Source organism: Vipera ursinii, assembly GCF_947247035.1.
Source record: "Vipera ursinii genome assembly, chromosome: 1".
Classification (NCBI taxonomy): domain Eukaryota; kingdom Metazoa; phylum Chordata; class Lepidosauria; order Squamata; family Viperidae; genus Vipera; species Vipera ursinii.
The window spans coordinates 36759937-36772735 of record NC_139512.1 but is presented as its reverse complement, the minus strand read 5'-3'; the positions used below and the strand labels follow the sequence as shown (position 1 = coordinate 36772735).

At 38.7% G+C, this 12799-nt stretch overlaps 1 protein-coding gene across 1 annotated transcript in view; it reads right to left on the bottom strand.

Moving 5' to 3' along the window:
• The window catches only part of CCDC85C (coiled-coil domain containing 85C), a 186047-nt gene that overhangs the window by 57830 nt on the left and 115418 nt on the right, over positions 1-12799 (bottom strand). Inside the window, exon 3 of the mRNA XM_083349080.1 lies at positions 11709-11785. Within this exon, the coding sequence (XP_083205206.1) occupies positions 11709-11785 (77 nt within the window). The remainder of the gene's footprint in view (positions 1-11708; positions 11786-12799) is intronic.

Sequence of the window (12799 nt, the reverse complement as noted above, 5' to 3'; positions counted from 1 at the left end):
GAACTAGCTGAAGGCATTTATAATTTAAAACTCCTTGTTTGGTAAGTTTTCCTTTTATATAATAATCCTGTCTAGCCACTGAAGGGAGATACAGAAACTGAATGTCCAAATCTCTAATGCTTTCTGCCTATTGAATATGGGCGAATCTGGCTGTGGATAGTACAAAAAAGAAGCAAATAGAAGATAATATTTGTAGTTCTGGGTTGAACTGTGGGGTCCTTGGTGCTCTCTTATTTTTTGCAGACATTTCATTACTAACCTAGGTAACATCATCACTGCTATAGAGGATAAAGAAATTCCAACCCCCGGGGTAGCTTTTCCCTAACACTTTGTCCATATAAACACTTCCAGGCTAAATTCACACATGGTCTGGAAACCAGCATTTTTTCTAATTCTTGGATGGTTCTTAATCACTGGATATCTATCACTGGGTTGATAACTACTAAATATTTCTTTGCCCAGGAAAGATATAATTGAAGCCTAAGGATTTTTGTAATGTAACTATGTACAAAGGAATTTAAAGAATGTTTAATTCCCAGTCTTTTAAGGTCATCTGAGAGCCCTTGGGGCTAAGAACTCTAAAGCAAGCAAGGAGCTCATAAAACATACCTTGTACAGTTCATGAACATTTGGATGCTGAATGTATGTTTTTGCATGTCTATGTTTGTGCATGGTTATGTGTGAGAGATACAACACATACGAAACACTTCATCATTTTACAAGAAAATAACTCAAATTATACCTTATTCATTATTTTACGTTTTTCGAGTCCAAGAAGTTGAATGTAGAGAACAGTATTCTTAATGTGATAAGTCACTCACTCTCGAGTTCAGAAACAAACTTGTGATGTTGTACATTGAAATAATAGCAATTTCCACCCCCACAAACAGGAGGAAACTTTGGGGAAATAAAGAGAGATTTGCAATGTTATGTTACTTGCGGGAGATGCACGCAAAGTCCCTTAAGGAAATAATTGGCACATTTGCAAAGCTAACAAGCACCAACTAGAAAAGGGTACATGGGGGAGGAAGGGAGGGGATTAATATTTATTGACAATGAAAGGTCTGTGTTAAGGAACATAGAGGTGGGAACCACAAGAGGCTGTTAATATAACAGGACAAAAAAGTAGTTATTGAAAAGACAGAAGGAAACACTTTCCTCCTTCTTAAAGCTGGCAAATATAAATATGAACAAAACTACAAAGCCCTCAGAATTTTTTCTTACAATTCACAGACAGCCCAGGTGACTAAATATATAAAATCACATATTAAAGTACAAAAGGAAACTATGCCTGCTTCTCATCTTAATGCAAGATTTATCTTCAGCTTATGATTTTATGAAGATAATCCTTCTTCATGCATCTGGTAAAACAAACCGAGCCCGTAAAAGGCTAGTTAGACATTAAAATCTTATAAGATTTTTGGCTGTATAAGACTCAGCTGTGTTGGAAGAAAAGTCTTCATCATAGTTCCATCCAAGCTGGGGATAAACAACATGGCGACTGCTTTGGGAAGAGGGTTACAGTTTATTATAGAGTAAAGCCAGACAGGAAGTTGGATCCAGAAAAAGGACTGACCACATGTGGGTAGTGGGTTTTTATACCCCCTGGATTCTATTGTTTGGTTATTTCCTGTTCCTTTTTGAGGATATTTCCTGTGTGTCCTTAGTCCAGGTGGGCCCCTCTAGGAATCTTGCTAGGAATCTTGCTGGTTGTGGGTATGGTATGTCCTAGCCCCTGCTTCCCTGGGGCTGGGGTATGTCTTTGTCTTTCCTAAGAGTCTAGCTCCAACCTTCTTGATGGCTCACATTTGCATGTCTATAGAACTGGTTTTCCGCTTGGGGGGAAGGAGACCAGAAACTATTAAGAAAACTCAGCATGCTTTCCTGGTTCTTCAATTTCTTTTTTAGGAAATATATATTTTCTGCCCTTTTAATATTTCCTTCTCTGGGGAGCTGACTTCCCTCAGCTGTATGAATGACTCCAGAAAACATGTCCTTGCTCACATTAGTACCACCATGGCAGAGTTAACAACATGTGATGCATAGCAGATGTAAATCTAATTCCCAGTACCAGCACACAGATTTGTTGAAAGTACTTCAGGACATGGCATAAGAAGTAATGTAATGTGAAGCTTTTATGGAAATCATGCTATGAACTCAGTGAAAAAAATCCTTTCAGTTTTCAGTCTTGCTGACTTGCTCTTGAAATGCCTCCCCAATTGAAATCAGAGCTTTTATTCTGGGTCTGAAGCAACCAATGAATAGCATGGGTCCAATATGCTAGATTTGTTCGTGCAATTTATAGCTGATTCCATGCAAAAAAATAACAATAAAGTCAACCCCCTGAACCTCATCTAAAGGTTTTAATGTTTATTCTAATGGTAAACTAGAGACTGTGCAGGGCAGACATTTCTATTTACACAACTGAAAAAAAATGCTTATGGAGAAATCCTTTTTTAACAGTGGTAGAACAGATGGTTATTCAAAACACTAGGCATTCAGTGGGGGAGGGGAAAGGGGGAGGGGCACTAACTGCTTTAATTTAATCTGCATAATTTATACCCGATCTGCCGGACAGTTGAACCAGGGACTTTCATGCAAGGTGTGTGCTTGCTTTTTCACTCAGCTATGTCCCTTTCGCTGTTAAGACCTCCAGAATGATGAAGAGGCTGGGCCTAAGTAACGGCTTGTAAGGTGGGAGCTAAAGGTAATAAGAGGAAAAAGTCACACAGAATGACATACATTTTAAAATTCTACACAGTTTGCTATGACTCATTTCTTTTCAGAACTGAACATGACAAACCACTGAGGCAAATGATTAGCACAAAGCTATTTTTAGAAGTTCTCCTGTTCAGAACTGAATGGCACAAATCAAACTATGCAGGCAGTTGCTTTTTGGTAATGAGCAGTTTTCATGGAAAGATGTGGAATATTTGTTGCAGCAAAGCACTATTGTGCAAAAGCTCTACCTTTGCTTTAATTTCCATAAATTATCTCAGTGCCAGAATTTTGAGTCTTATGTAATTAAACAATTTGACATTTCTCCTCCTATGTGCATATATACAGTAGTGGCCAAAATTGTGGAAACCTTTTGGGAAAAGTGTACATTTGAGGTTTGATGGCTAATAACACCACTTTTGTTTTGGAGTAGTACCACAAAATTATATATCAATGGAAAGATAATTTAATCAAGAATCTAATGCAAGAACAGTTATAAAGAAGAAAAGTGAAACACGTAGAAAAAAAGGAGATATACAAAAATTATCACCACAGAAAAAACAAGATATACAAAAATTATCACCATGTCAGTTAATACTTATTTGGGTAATCTTTAGCATGAATTACGGCCTTAAAACATCTTCCCATGGAGTGAACAAAGTCCTTTAGTTCTGCAGCTGTTATAATGTGAAACCAAGATTGAATGACTGCTTCTATTAACTGGGTTTTATTGCTGGGTTGCTTCTGACTAACAAGTTTTTTTAGTCGGCTCCATAGATTTTTAATTGGGTTAAGGTCTGGGCTATTCCCAGGCCATTCCAGCAGCGGAATATGATTATCTTGAAATCACTTTTTGCATACAGCAGCAACATGACATGGAGCTGAATCCTGTTGAAATATAAATGCTTCATTGTCTTGAAAAAGATCATGTGCGGAAGGCTTCAGTTTGGGCTCAAGTATTTCATTAATGTATTTTTGGCCATTAATCACACAAATTCTGCCCACACCTTTTGATGTTATACAACCCCAGATCATAACACTGACTGGATGTTTCACGGTACATGTAATGCAGTCAGGATGCAAATCTTCTGATTCTTCTCTTTACGTATTTTATACCATCACTACCAAACAGGGAGATCTTGGTCTCATCACTCCAAATAACACTGTCCCATTGTTCCTCTATCCACGTAACATGGGTTTTAACCCAGTTTAGTCTTTTCAACCTTTGTTTAGAGATAAAAATGGATTTTTTTGTGGAATTCTAGATTTTAAGCCAAATTCCTGCAGCCTGCGCTGAACAGTCCTTGCACTCAACTTCACACTGCATTGCGCCATTTCATCTTGTATACACCCAGATGATTTTCTTCTGTTACGTAGGCACAGTCTCTTAATTCTTCTATCATTACTTGCTGTTGTGCACCTTTTGCTGCCTTTACCAGTGTGGTTTTGTAGTGACTGAGTCTCCTTATACATCTTCAAAAACTTAGAAATGGCACCTTTGGTTAAGTTTCCACCAATTTTTCTTCTAATTTGTTTAAAACTGTAGTCTTGTTCACGTAATAATACTATTTTACATCACTTTCTGGGTGACCAGTCAATTCTTTGCACCATTACTTTAATTTTATTATGTTTTACAAGCTCACTAAATGAAAGAACACAAAAAAATCCAACCAACTTGATAGCGATCACATAACACACTGACAAATGTATTTATTTATTTATTTATTAATGGGACTTATATCCCACCCTATCTCCCGAGGGACTCAGGGCAGCTAACAACAACAAAAATTAAAGGTCTCTGTACAGTAAATTAAAATTAAAAATTGAAATAAGTTAAAGATTAGAGTTAAAATTGTAAACATAATTAAAATCCCTGTCAGTCCAGGTCAGCCAGGTGGAAAAGGACTGGAGATCTTGGGCCATCCGAAGCTCAGGGGGGAGCTGGTTCCACAGGGCTGGCGCTCCCACAGAGAAGGCTCTTCCCCTGGGGGTCGCAAGCCGACAATGTCCTCTCAGCTTCAATACATGACATCAGTAACTGAATCCTACTGTGATCTGATTGGCCCTCTAAACACTCATGCTCATTGACCACAGTCAGACGAAGGAAAGCTACCTGATATCAACCTAAGCAAGTTGTGCTTCCTTTTTCTGGCTATTTGGCTATAATTTTTCATAGAATACACATAACTGAATAAACTTTATTACATTACATTCTTGATTAAATTATCTTTCCACTGATATATAATTTTATGGTACTACACCAAAAGCAAGTGTTGTTATTAGCCATCAAACCTCAAATATACAGTACACTTTTCCCAAAAGGTTTCCACAATTTTGGCCACTACTGTACAATAGGCAATCCTGTTCATAAGAAGCCTTATCCTAAAAGTTAACTGTATGGAGATGAGTCAAGTTGCTTTCCATTCTTCTGAGCACTGCCTTTTAAAAGCCACTTTTGGAGTTTTCCATTTGGTTTTGTTTGGTTCAAGGAAACAAGTCGATACAAATATGAATTGTGAACTCTCCTTCAAAGCTTGGAATGCTAACAGAGCCAAGAGTTGAAAAGAAGTCTGATCCCTGTATCTTTTATCCTTCCGTGATGACATTTTATGTTTTTTAGAAAGTTGATTGTTTCCTGGCGGAGAACTGTGTTGACAAGACCCTGAAGTGATGAAATCAGAGGTACTAAGCATTCAACAATGCCTTGCATTAAGAGATTAGCAAGTCACTAGTGATTATGGAAGTCTACCTGGCATCTTTCCAAGGACTAAACTGCAGAAGCAAACTGAATACTCTATAGTAGTCAAGTAATTCCAAGTAATTTGATCTTTGGCTGCAAACTACATTGCAAGCTTTCCTCATAGACTGCTCCATAATGTATCAAGCCCTCTTTTGTATCTCCTTCCACTCACCATCCCCATCTGAAAAAGCGTAATATTTCTAAATGTGCTTCCATGTCTCCAGACGGCTCTGTAATCTTTCAACACATAACGACAGAATGTGGGTCATATAAATAAAAGGATATTTGCCAGAACCTCCTCTGATTTCCTTTTGTGTTGTTACAGATACTCTTGGGGACGCGGTGGCTCAGTGGGTTAGGACGCTGAGCTTGCCAATCAGATGGTCGGCAGTTTGGCGGGTCGAATCCCGAGTGCCGCGTAGCAGAGTGAGCGCCTGTTACTCGTCCCAGCTTCTGCCAACCTAGCAGTTCGAAAACACGTAAAAATGCAAGTAGAAAAATAGGGACCACTGCGGTGGGAAAGTAACAGCGTTCCGTGCGCCTTTGGCGTCTAGTCATGCCAGCCACATGACCACGGAGACGTCCTCGGACAAGCGCTGGCTCTTCGGCTTTGAAACGGAGATGAGCACCGGCCCCTAGAGTCGGAAACGACTAGCACGCATGTGCGGGGGAACCTTTACCTTTAGCTTAGATACTCTTGATATATATTTGTCAATTTATTTTTCTTAAGATCTCACCCCTACATATGCAGAGATATCCTTGACTAACAAGCAAACTCTTCCATTTTTGGATTTGACTGATTTTTCCCCCCATTATTTAATTATTTCTTTTATTGGTTCAAAAAATGTTGATAATTACATGATTCTAAATGCTACAAAATGAAAAACTATGCAGCTGGAACACCAACAGTGGTATTATAATAGTTTAGATATCCAGCAATATAACTATATGCAAGAAATCATCTGAATCTCTGTAGGTAGCACAAAAAGTTGCCTGAGACCAAGTCAGGTCAGTTGACCTTTGATCAGAGATCTGTGACCAGTGTGTTTCCCAGGAACAACCTGCCTCCAGAAGTGGTGAATGCTCCAACACTGGAAATTTTTAAGAAGAGACTGGACAGCCATTTGTCTGAAATGGTATAGGGTTTCCTGCCTGAGCAGGGGGTTGGACTAGATGACCTCCAAGATCCCTTCCTCCTCCTCCTCCTCCTCCTCCTCCTCCTCCTCCTCCTCCTCCTCCTCCTCCTCCTCCTCATTATTATTATTATTATTATTATTATTATTATTATTATTATTATTATTATTATTATTATCTCTTCTAGAGGAAGTTCCCATAATTTACTAACTAATTTTAATTAATAGCCATGTGAGAGAGTGAATTAATTTGTATCTCATTACTATTTTTAAAATAACTCAAGGCAGCAAACATAACCAACACACCTTCCTCCTCCTATTTTTTTCCTTCCAACAACAAACCTATGAGGTGGGTTGAACTAAATGGTCTTGTGGGTCATTGAGTGGACAGAGTCCCAATTAAAGAGCATGGAGTGTCTCCAGGGGATGGGGGAGACCCTGGGTGGTCCATAGAGACCATGCATCATTATCTCTCTACTCAGGAGCTGAAAATCCTACTGTCAAAATCTAAGGCCCTGAACAGAGAGACACACATGAATGGTCTGTAGCAGGGCTCCCAGCCCCTCCCCCTCTGAGACACCCCTGCACTGTTTACCTTACCACACTGAGAACTGCTCCTTATCAGGGCAGAATATACCAGCTCACCTCTTCTTCAGGTTTCTGGAGGACAACCAAGACTTAGATGACCATAACTGAGCAGCAAAAATCCAGATAGCCATTAAAGAGAAACAATGAATGGAACCGCATCTACATGGAAGGAAGTGTGTAGTGGGGTGCCCCAGGGCTCTGTTCTGGACCCAGTGCTCTTCAATATCTTCATTAACGATTTGGATGAGGGGATATATGGAGAACTCATCAAATTTGCAGACGACACAAAGCTGGCAGGAATAGCCAATACTCCAGAAGATAGGCTTAAGATACAGAAGGATCTGGACAGACTCGAACACTGGGCACTATCTAACAAAATGAAATTCAATGGTGAAAAAAGTAAGGTTCTACATTTAGGCAGGAAAAATCAAATGCACAGGTATAGTATAGGTCAGGGGTCAGCAACCTGAAACAGTGAAAGAGCCACTCGGAACCGGTTCCCTCACAAAAGGAAAAAACTGGGAGCCGCAAAAAAATGTGTGCACATGTGCATACATGCACGCATGCGCAGAACAGGGTTTGACTGGAGAGTGGAGCCAAGGTGAGATATGCACCTACCCTGCATATTTGAATTGATTGGTTGAACTTTTTTAGTCCCACTTTTTTTGGGGGGGGGACTGCACATGGCAGAGGACTGGGAGCCGCAGGAGACGGCTGAAAGAGCCGCATGCGCGGGTTGCAGACCTGTGGTATAGGTGGTACCTTGCTCAATAGTAGTAACTGTGAGAGGGATCTCAGAGTCTTAGTAGACAATCACTTCAATATGAGCCAGCAGTGTGCTGCAGCTGCCAAAAAAGCCAACACAGTGCTAGGCTGCATTAACAGAGGGATAGAATCAAGATCAAGTGAAATACTAATACCACTTTACAATGCCTTGGTAAGGCCACACCTGGAATACTGCATCCAGTTTTGGTCACCACGATGTAAAAAAGATGTCGAGACTCTAGAAAGGGTACAGAGAAGAGCAACAAAGATGATTAGGGGGCTGGAGGCTAAAACATATAGGGAACGGTTGCTGGAATTGGGTATGTGTAGTTTAACGAAGAGAAGGGTGAGGGGTGACATGATAGCAGTGTTCCAATATCTCAGGCATTGCCACAAAGAAGAGGGAGTCAAGCTATTCTCCAAAGCACCTGAAAGCAGGACAAGAAGCAACGGATGGAAACTAGTCAAGAAGAGAAGCAACCTAGAACTAAGGAGAAACTTCCTGACAGTTAGAACAATTAACCAGTGGAACAACCTGCCTCCAGAGGTGGTGAATGCTCCAACACTGGAAGTTTTTAAGAAGAGACTGGACAGCCATTTGTCTGAAATGGTATAAGGTTTCCTGCCTGAGCAGGGGGTTGGACTAGATGACCTCCAAGGTCCCTTCCAACTTTATTATTATTAATGAGCTGCAGAAACTTCTAATTTAATTTGCTGCCTTCCATACCATTCTAACTCTAAGCAGGTAGTTCCTGCCCAATGGAAGGCATGCCTCATTTGGCCAATACCAATTTCCGCTTTATCCCCTAGTCAAAGGATTGCCTAAAGTTCTCATTAAGGAGCTACAGCACAAAAGCTCTGATTACCTTAGTAATTGCCATGGTTCTAACAATAGAGGGCACAATATTCCATACATTCCATAAATTTGTTTTAAGGAATGGCTTTTTCTCTTCTTCTCCCAAAATCTCCTGCTAATTTTTCAAAGGGATGCCAAAATCCTAGTACAAAAGCATTGCATACAAACTAAAGCAAATCTCTTCTTTTTATCATTATTATTATTACTACTGTTATTTATTTTGATTTATATTCATTCAATTTATGTAGCCACCCATGTCACTTTTGTGTGATTCTAGGTAGCCTACAATAAAATACATAATATACACAATAAAGTACAAAAATGAAGATAAAACACATGGCTGCCAAGCATTATTCAACCAATCATCCACAGAGCCAAGAGATGGGCTTTATCCCACATGGAGGGCCACAGGTTATTCTTCTGCATCTCATGCTCAGAATCAGTCAAAATGGCATCACTATGCACAACAGAGAGATATTAGTCGCTTTAGGGGAAACCTCAAGCTTTGCAGAAGTATAAGAAAAATAAACAACAGCAGACTGAAAGGGAGAGCGTACAGAAATAGATCAGAGACAGCTGAGCAAGCTTAGGGGCCACATAATTTTCACTGACAATTGTGGCGAGGAATAAAAAAAACAGGTGATCAAGCAAGAAGGTAGCAAAAAGTCTGTAATCTTCAATAAAACATTTTGTATGACATTTTCATATAGGTTGATACAGATCTCATTTCTTGTTCTTTTTACATTGCTACCTAGTCTTTTCTTTCACAATGCCCTGTAAAATACATATTTAAATGGACCTATGGCCAAAGAGCTCCCAATCTAAACACTAGGGAATTCCTCAGTCAGAGGCAGAGCAAGTAGTGAGGAATTCAAGAAACCCTACAAGATCAAAGAAGTTTTCATTCAAACTCTTGTTCAACCTGAGGTCCAGCTGCCAAGCAAAAATCTTAGCCTATTAAAAAAACATGTTCCTATGTAGTTGGGTATTTTTGTTGCCCATGTGCTTTTCACCTATTACTTATTGTTCCTTATTGTACTCTTCCTTTTATAATTCATCTAAGTTAGGAAAACATAGGCTCAAGAGTACATTGAACTGGAAGCCAATTATAACAACCCAATCCATGCTTCCAGACAATTTATTCAACTCTATTTTTAAAAGGCACATTCCTTGCTCAAAAATAAAAAAGGCAGTTTGAAAAAATAACTAGTACACTACAAAGCCGCCCTGAGTCTTCGGAGAAGGGCGGGATATAAATGGAATTAAAATAAAAAAATAAAAAATAAAAAATTAAAATGTAATGTTGCTCCTTAAAAATCATATGCATTTCAACAGAAATTGTGAATGCTTACATATGTATCTTCTCCAGATTGATGCTTAAGGTGCTGGACTAGGAGTAGAGACTCAAGTTCAAGTCTACCCACAGTATGGAAGCTCACTTTGATCCAATCATTCTCTTTCAGCCAAACATACCTCACAGGGTTGTTATTGTGGAATATAAATAGCAGGATATATACCATACACTACCTTGCAATTCTGAATGAAAAGATATATACTTATCTTTAGCTCAGTAAGTTCCATTCAGCTGAGAGGGACTGGATTAAAACAATGCACTAGTTGGACAAACCTAAACAAGCCATGCTATGACTTAACTTTATCATGATTTGGGAACTCAGTCCTCATCTCTAAGTGTCAATTCTACACTTACTAAAAAGCTAGTGGTGTTTGCAGTAAGTGGGAAAGAAGCATCCATATGAGAGATTTCAAATTTCAGCTCATATCCTATTGCATATTGAGTATATCCTGTTGAATATTTAGTAAACAACATTTCCCTTAATCCAAAGACTTGCCATTCAGAGTAGGTGATACAGGACTGTTATGTCCCAATGGCTTAATATATGGCAGAATCATTAAATTTTGTGGTCAAAAACAATCTAGGTTAAAACAAAAGTCATAATACAAGATCTAGAAGCAAGCTTCATAATTTTCTGTAATGCTACCGAGAATGAGTTTATTTACTGTAAGGAAAAATTACATGGGAGGATGAGGAAACTGGTAAATTTAAATGGGAGGAGACTTGAGGTTGGTTAATGCAAAAAGAACTGAACTTTTAATACTGTAGCTATATGAAGATACCCTGGGAGTGAAATTAGGCCAGGTTGGCAGTGGCCAACCTGGTCTAAGATATGCCAGAAAGGAAAGTAATGCCCCCTTCCCAATCCCTAACAGCATGTTCCGTAATCTTTAAAAATCTCCAAAGTAATTTATGTTTAAATAAAGTTACTAAATTTGGCATAATATAAAAATCAGCAGAAGTAAGCAAAGTGTAACCTTCAATTTTAGAAAATACTTTTTCTCTTAGAATTGTTCAATGTGGAACATAAAGAGGAGGAAGAGTTAACCTCCCACCCCACCCATAGATTACTGTGTGTATCCTGGGGATGGGGACTTGGTTTTAAACCTGAGGTTGTTGCAAACAGCATCTTTGATGACAAACAAGCAGGGATAAGTCTGCAATTTTGGAATCTGAGGGAGTCTCCCGAAATTTGACACTCCCCACAATCTTGACCTGCATACTTAGGTGAAGGAAAAAAAGCAACTTTTCATCTTTGGAAACTTTCCTTTTAACAAAATTTAACAAGAACATTTTGAAAGAGATACCACCCTCCTAGAAATTTGTTCTGCACATTTTCCCATCAAACTGGAAAACATATTCTTTTATTCTTCTTAATTGCCTTTCTTGTTTGTTTCTATGTTATTATTAAATGTTCACAATATATTGCCCAAGTGCTTAACAAAATACAAAAAAAAGTTAGCCTTGTATCAGTCCCATTATTGCTGGTAGAAGATATGGGGTCTTCTAAATTCTCAGGATCCGTTTAATCCATCGCTAAGAAGAGCCACCTACCTGAGAGAGAAGTTTGTTATCATCCTCTAGCAGTTTGACTTTTGTTTCAAGTTGTCTGATGTAGTTGGAAGATGAATCTTTAAAAAAGAAGGGAGGGGAAAAGAGATTAATCTTCAGAAGAGATGGTACTTTAAAGTCAGGCAAGAGAGCTTCACTGCTAGACTTAGGATTTTCACATGAAAAGAACAACACCTGCAGGATATCAGCGAAGGTGTTTCTCAGATTGAATTTAAAGACTAAAAAAAGGAACTCAAGAACACACAGGAAAAAGCCTGCTGTAACCCAAAGTTTGCATTTGCTACAGCAGAGTTGTGAGAAATAGTGAGGTTCAGTTCAGTAATTTGAAAACAGCAGCTGAAGACAAGATATACATACACTGCATACTTTGTGTAAAACAATCTATCCACAAAAGAGCAGAAAATGTTGGGGTATCAACATTCTGTGGGCACCCTCCTACTAAAAATCCACATAAAGATGAGATACTGCTGTTCCAAAACACCTGCCTGTTGTTCTGTAGAAATGTTATTTCTTTTGCACTTATTTTTTTAAAAAGGCCAGTTCATAATATATGGGGTGTGTTAATAACTCAATATGTTTAATCTTGGACCTACTTCTAATAGCTTTGAAAATTAAAGCTACTTGTTTATTAGATTTGTGTGCCACCCATCTCATCTACATCTGTAGGAGATAAAAAGCTGCATACAGCCAAGGGTGGGGGGGCTTATGGCTATATTAACATTGGAGGTGAGACTTTATTCAAGAAATTATTAGTTTGAAATGTTGACCAGTTGCATTATTAGCTTTACCAGTTTCCATCACAATATAAGATGTAGCCATAGGTCCTAATCTGACTGCCAAATATGCCACAATCAAAACTCTTTCATTCTCATGAACATGCTATTATGTCTCCTGACATCTTCTATACTTTTTAAACAATTATCATCAAACCATAGGAGTCATTATATCTCAGGTGTTAGAAAGTTATTTTCTTATGAAGTAAGAATTACACAACTAGCCCAAGTGATGTCCAAGTGTATTGGAGTTCAATTCCCATTACTAGGAAAAGATAGAAATTGAATTTGAAGACATAC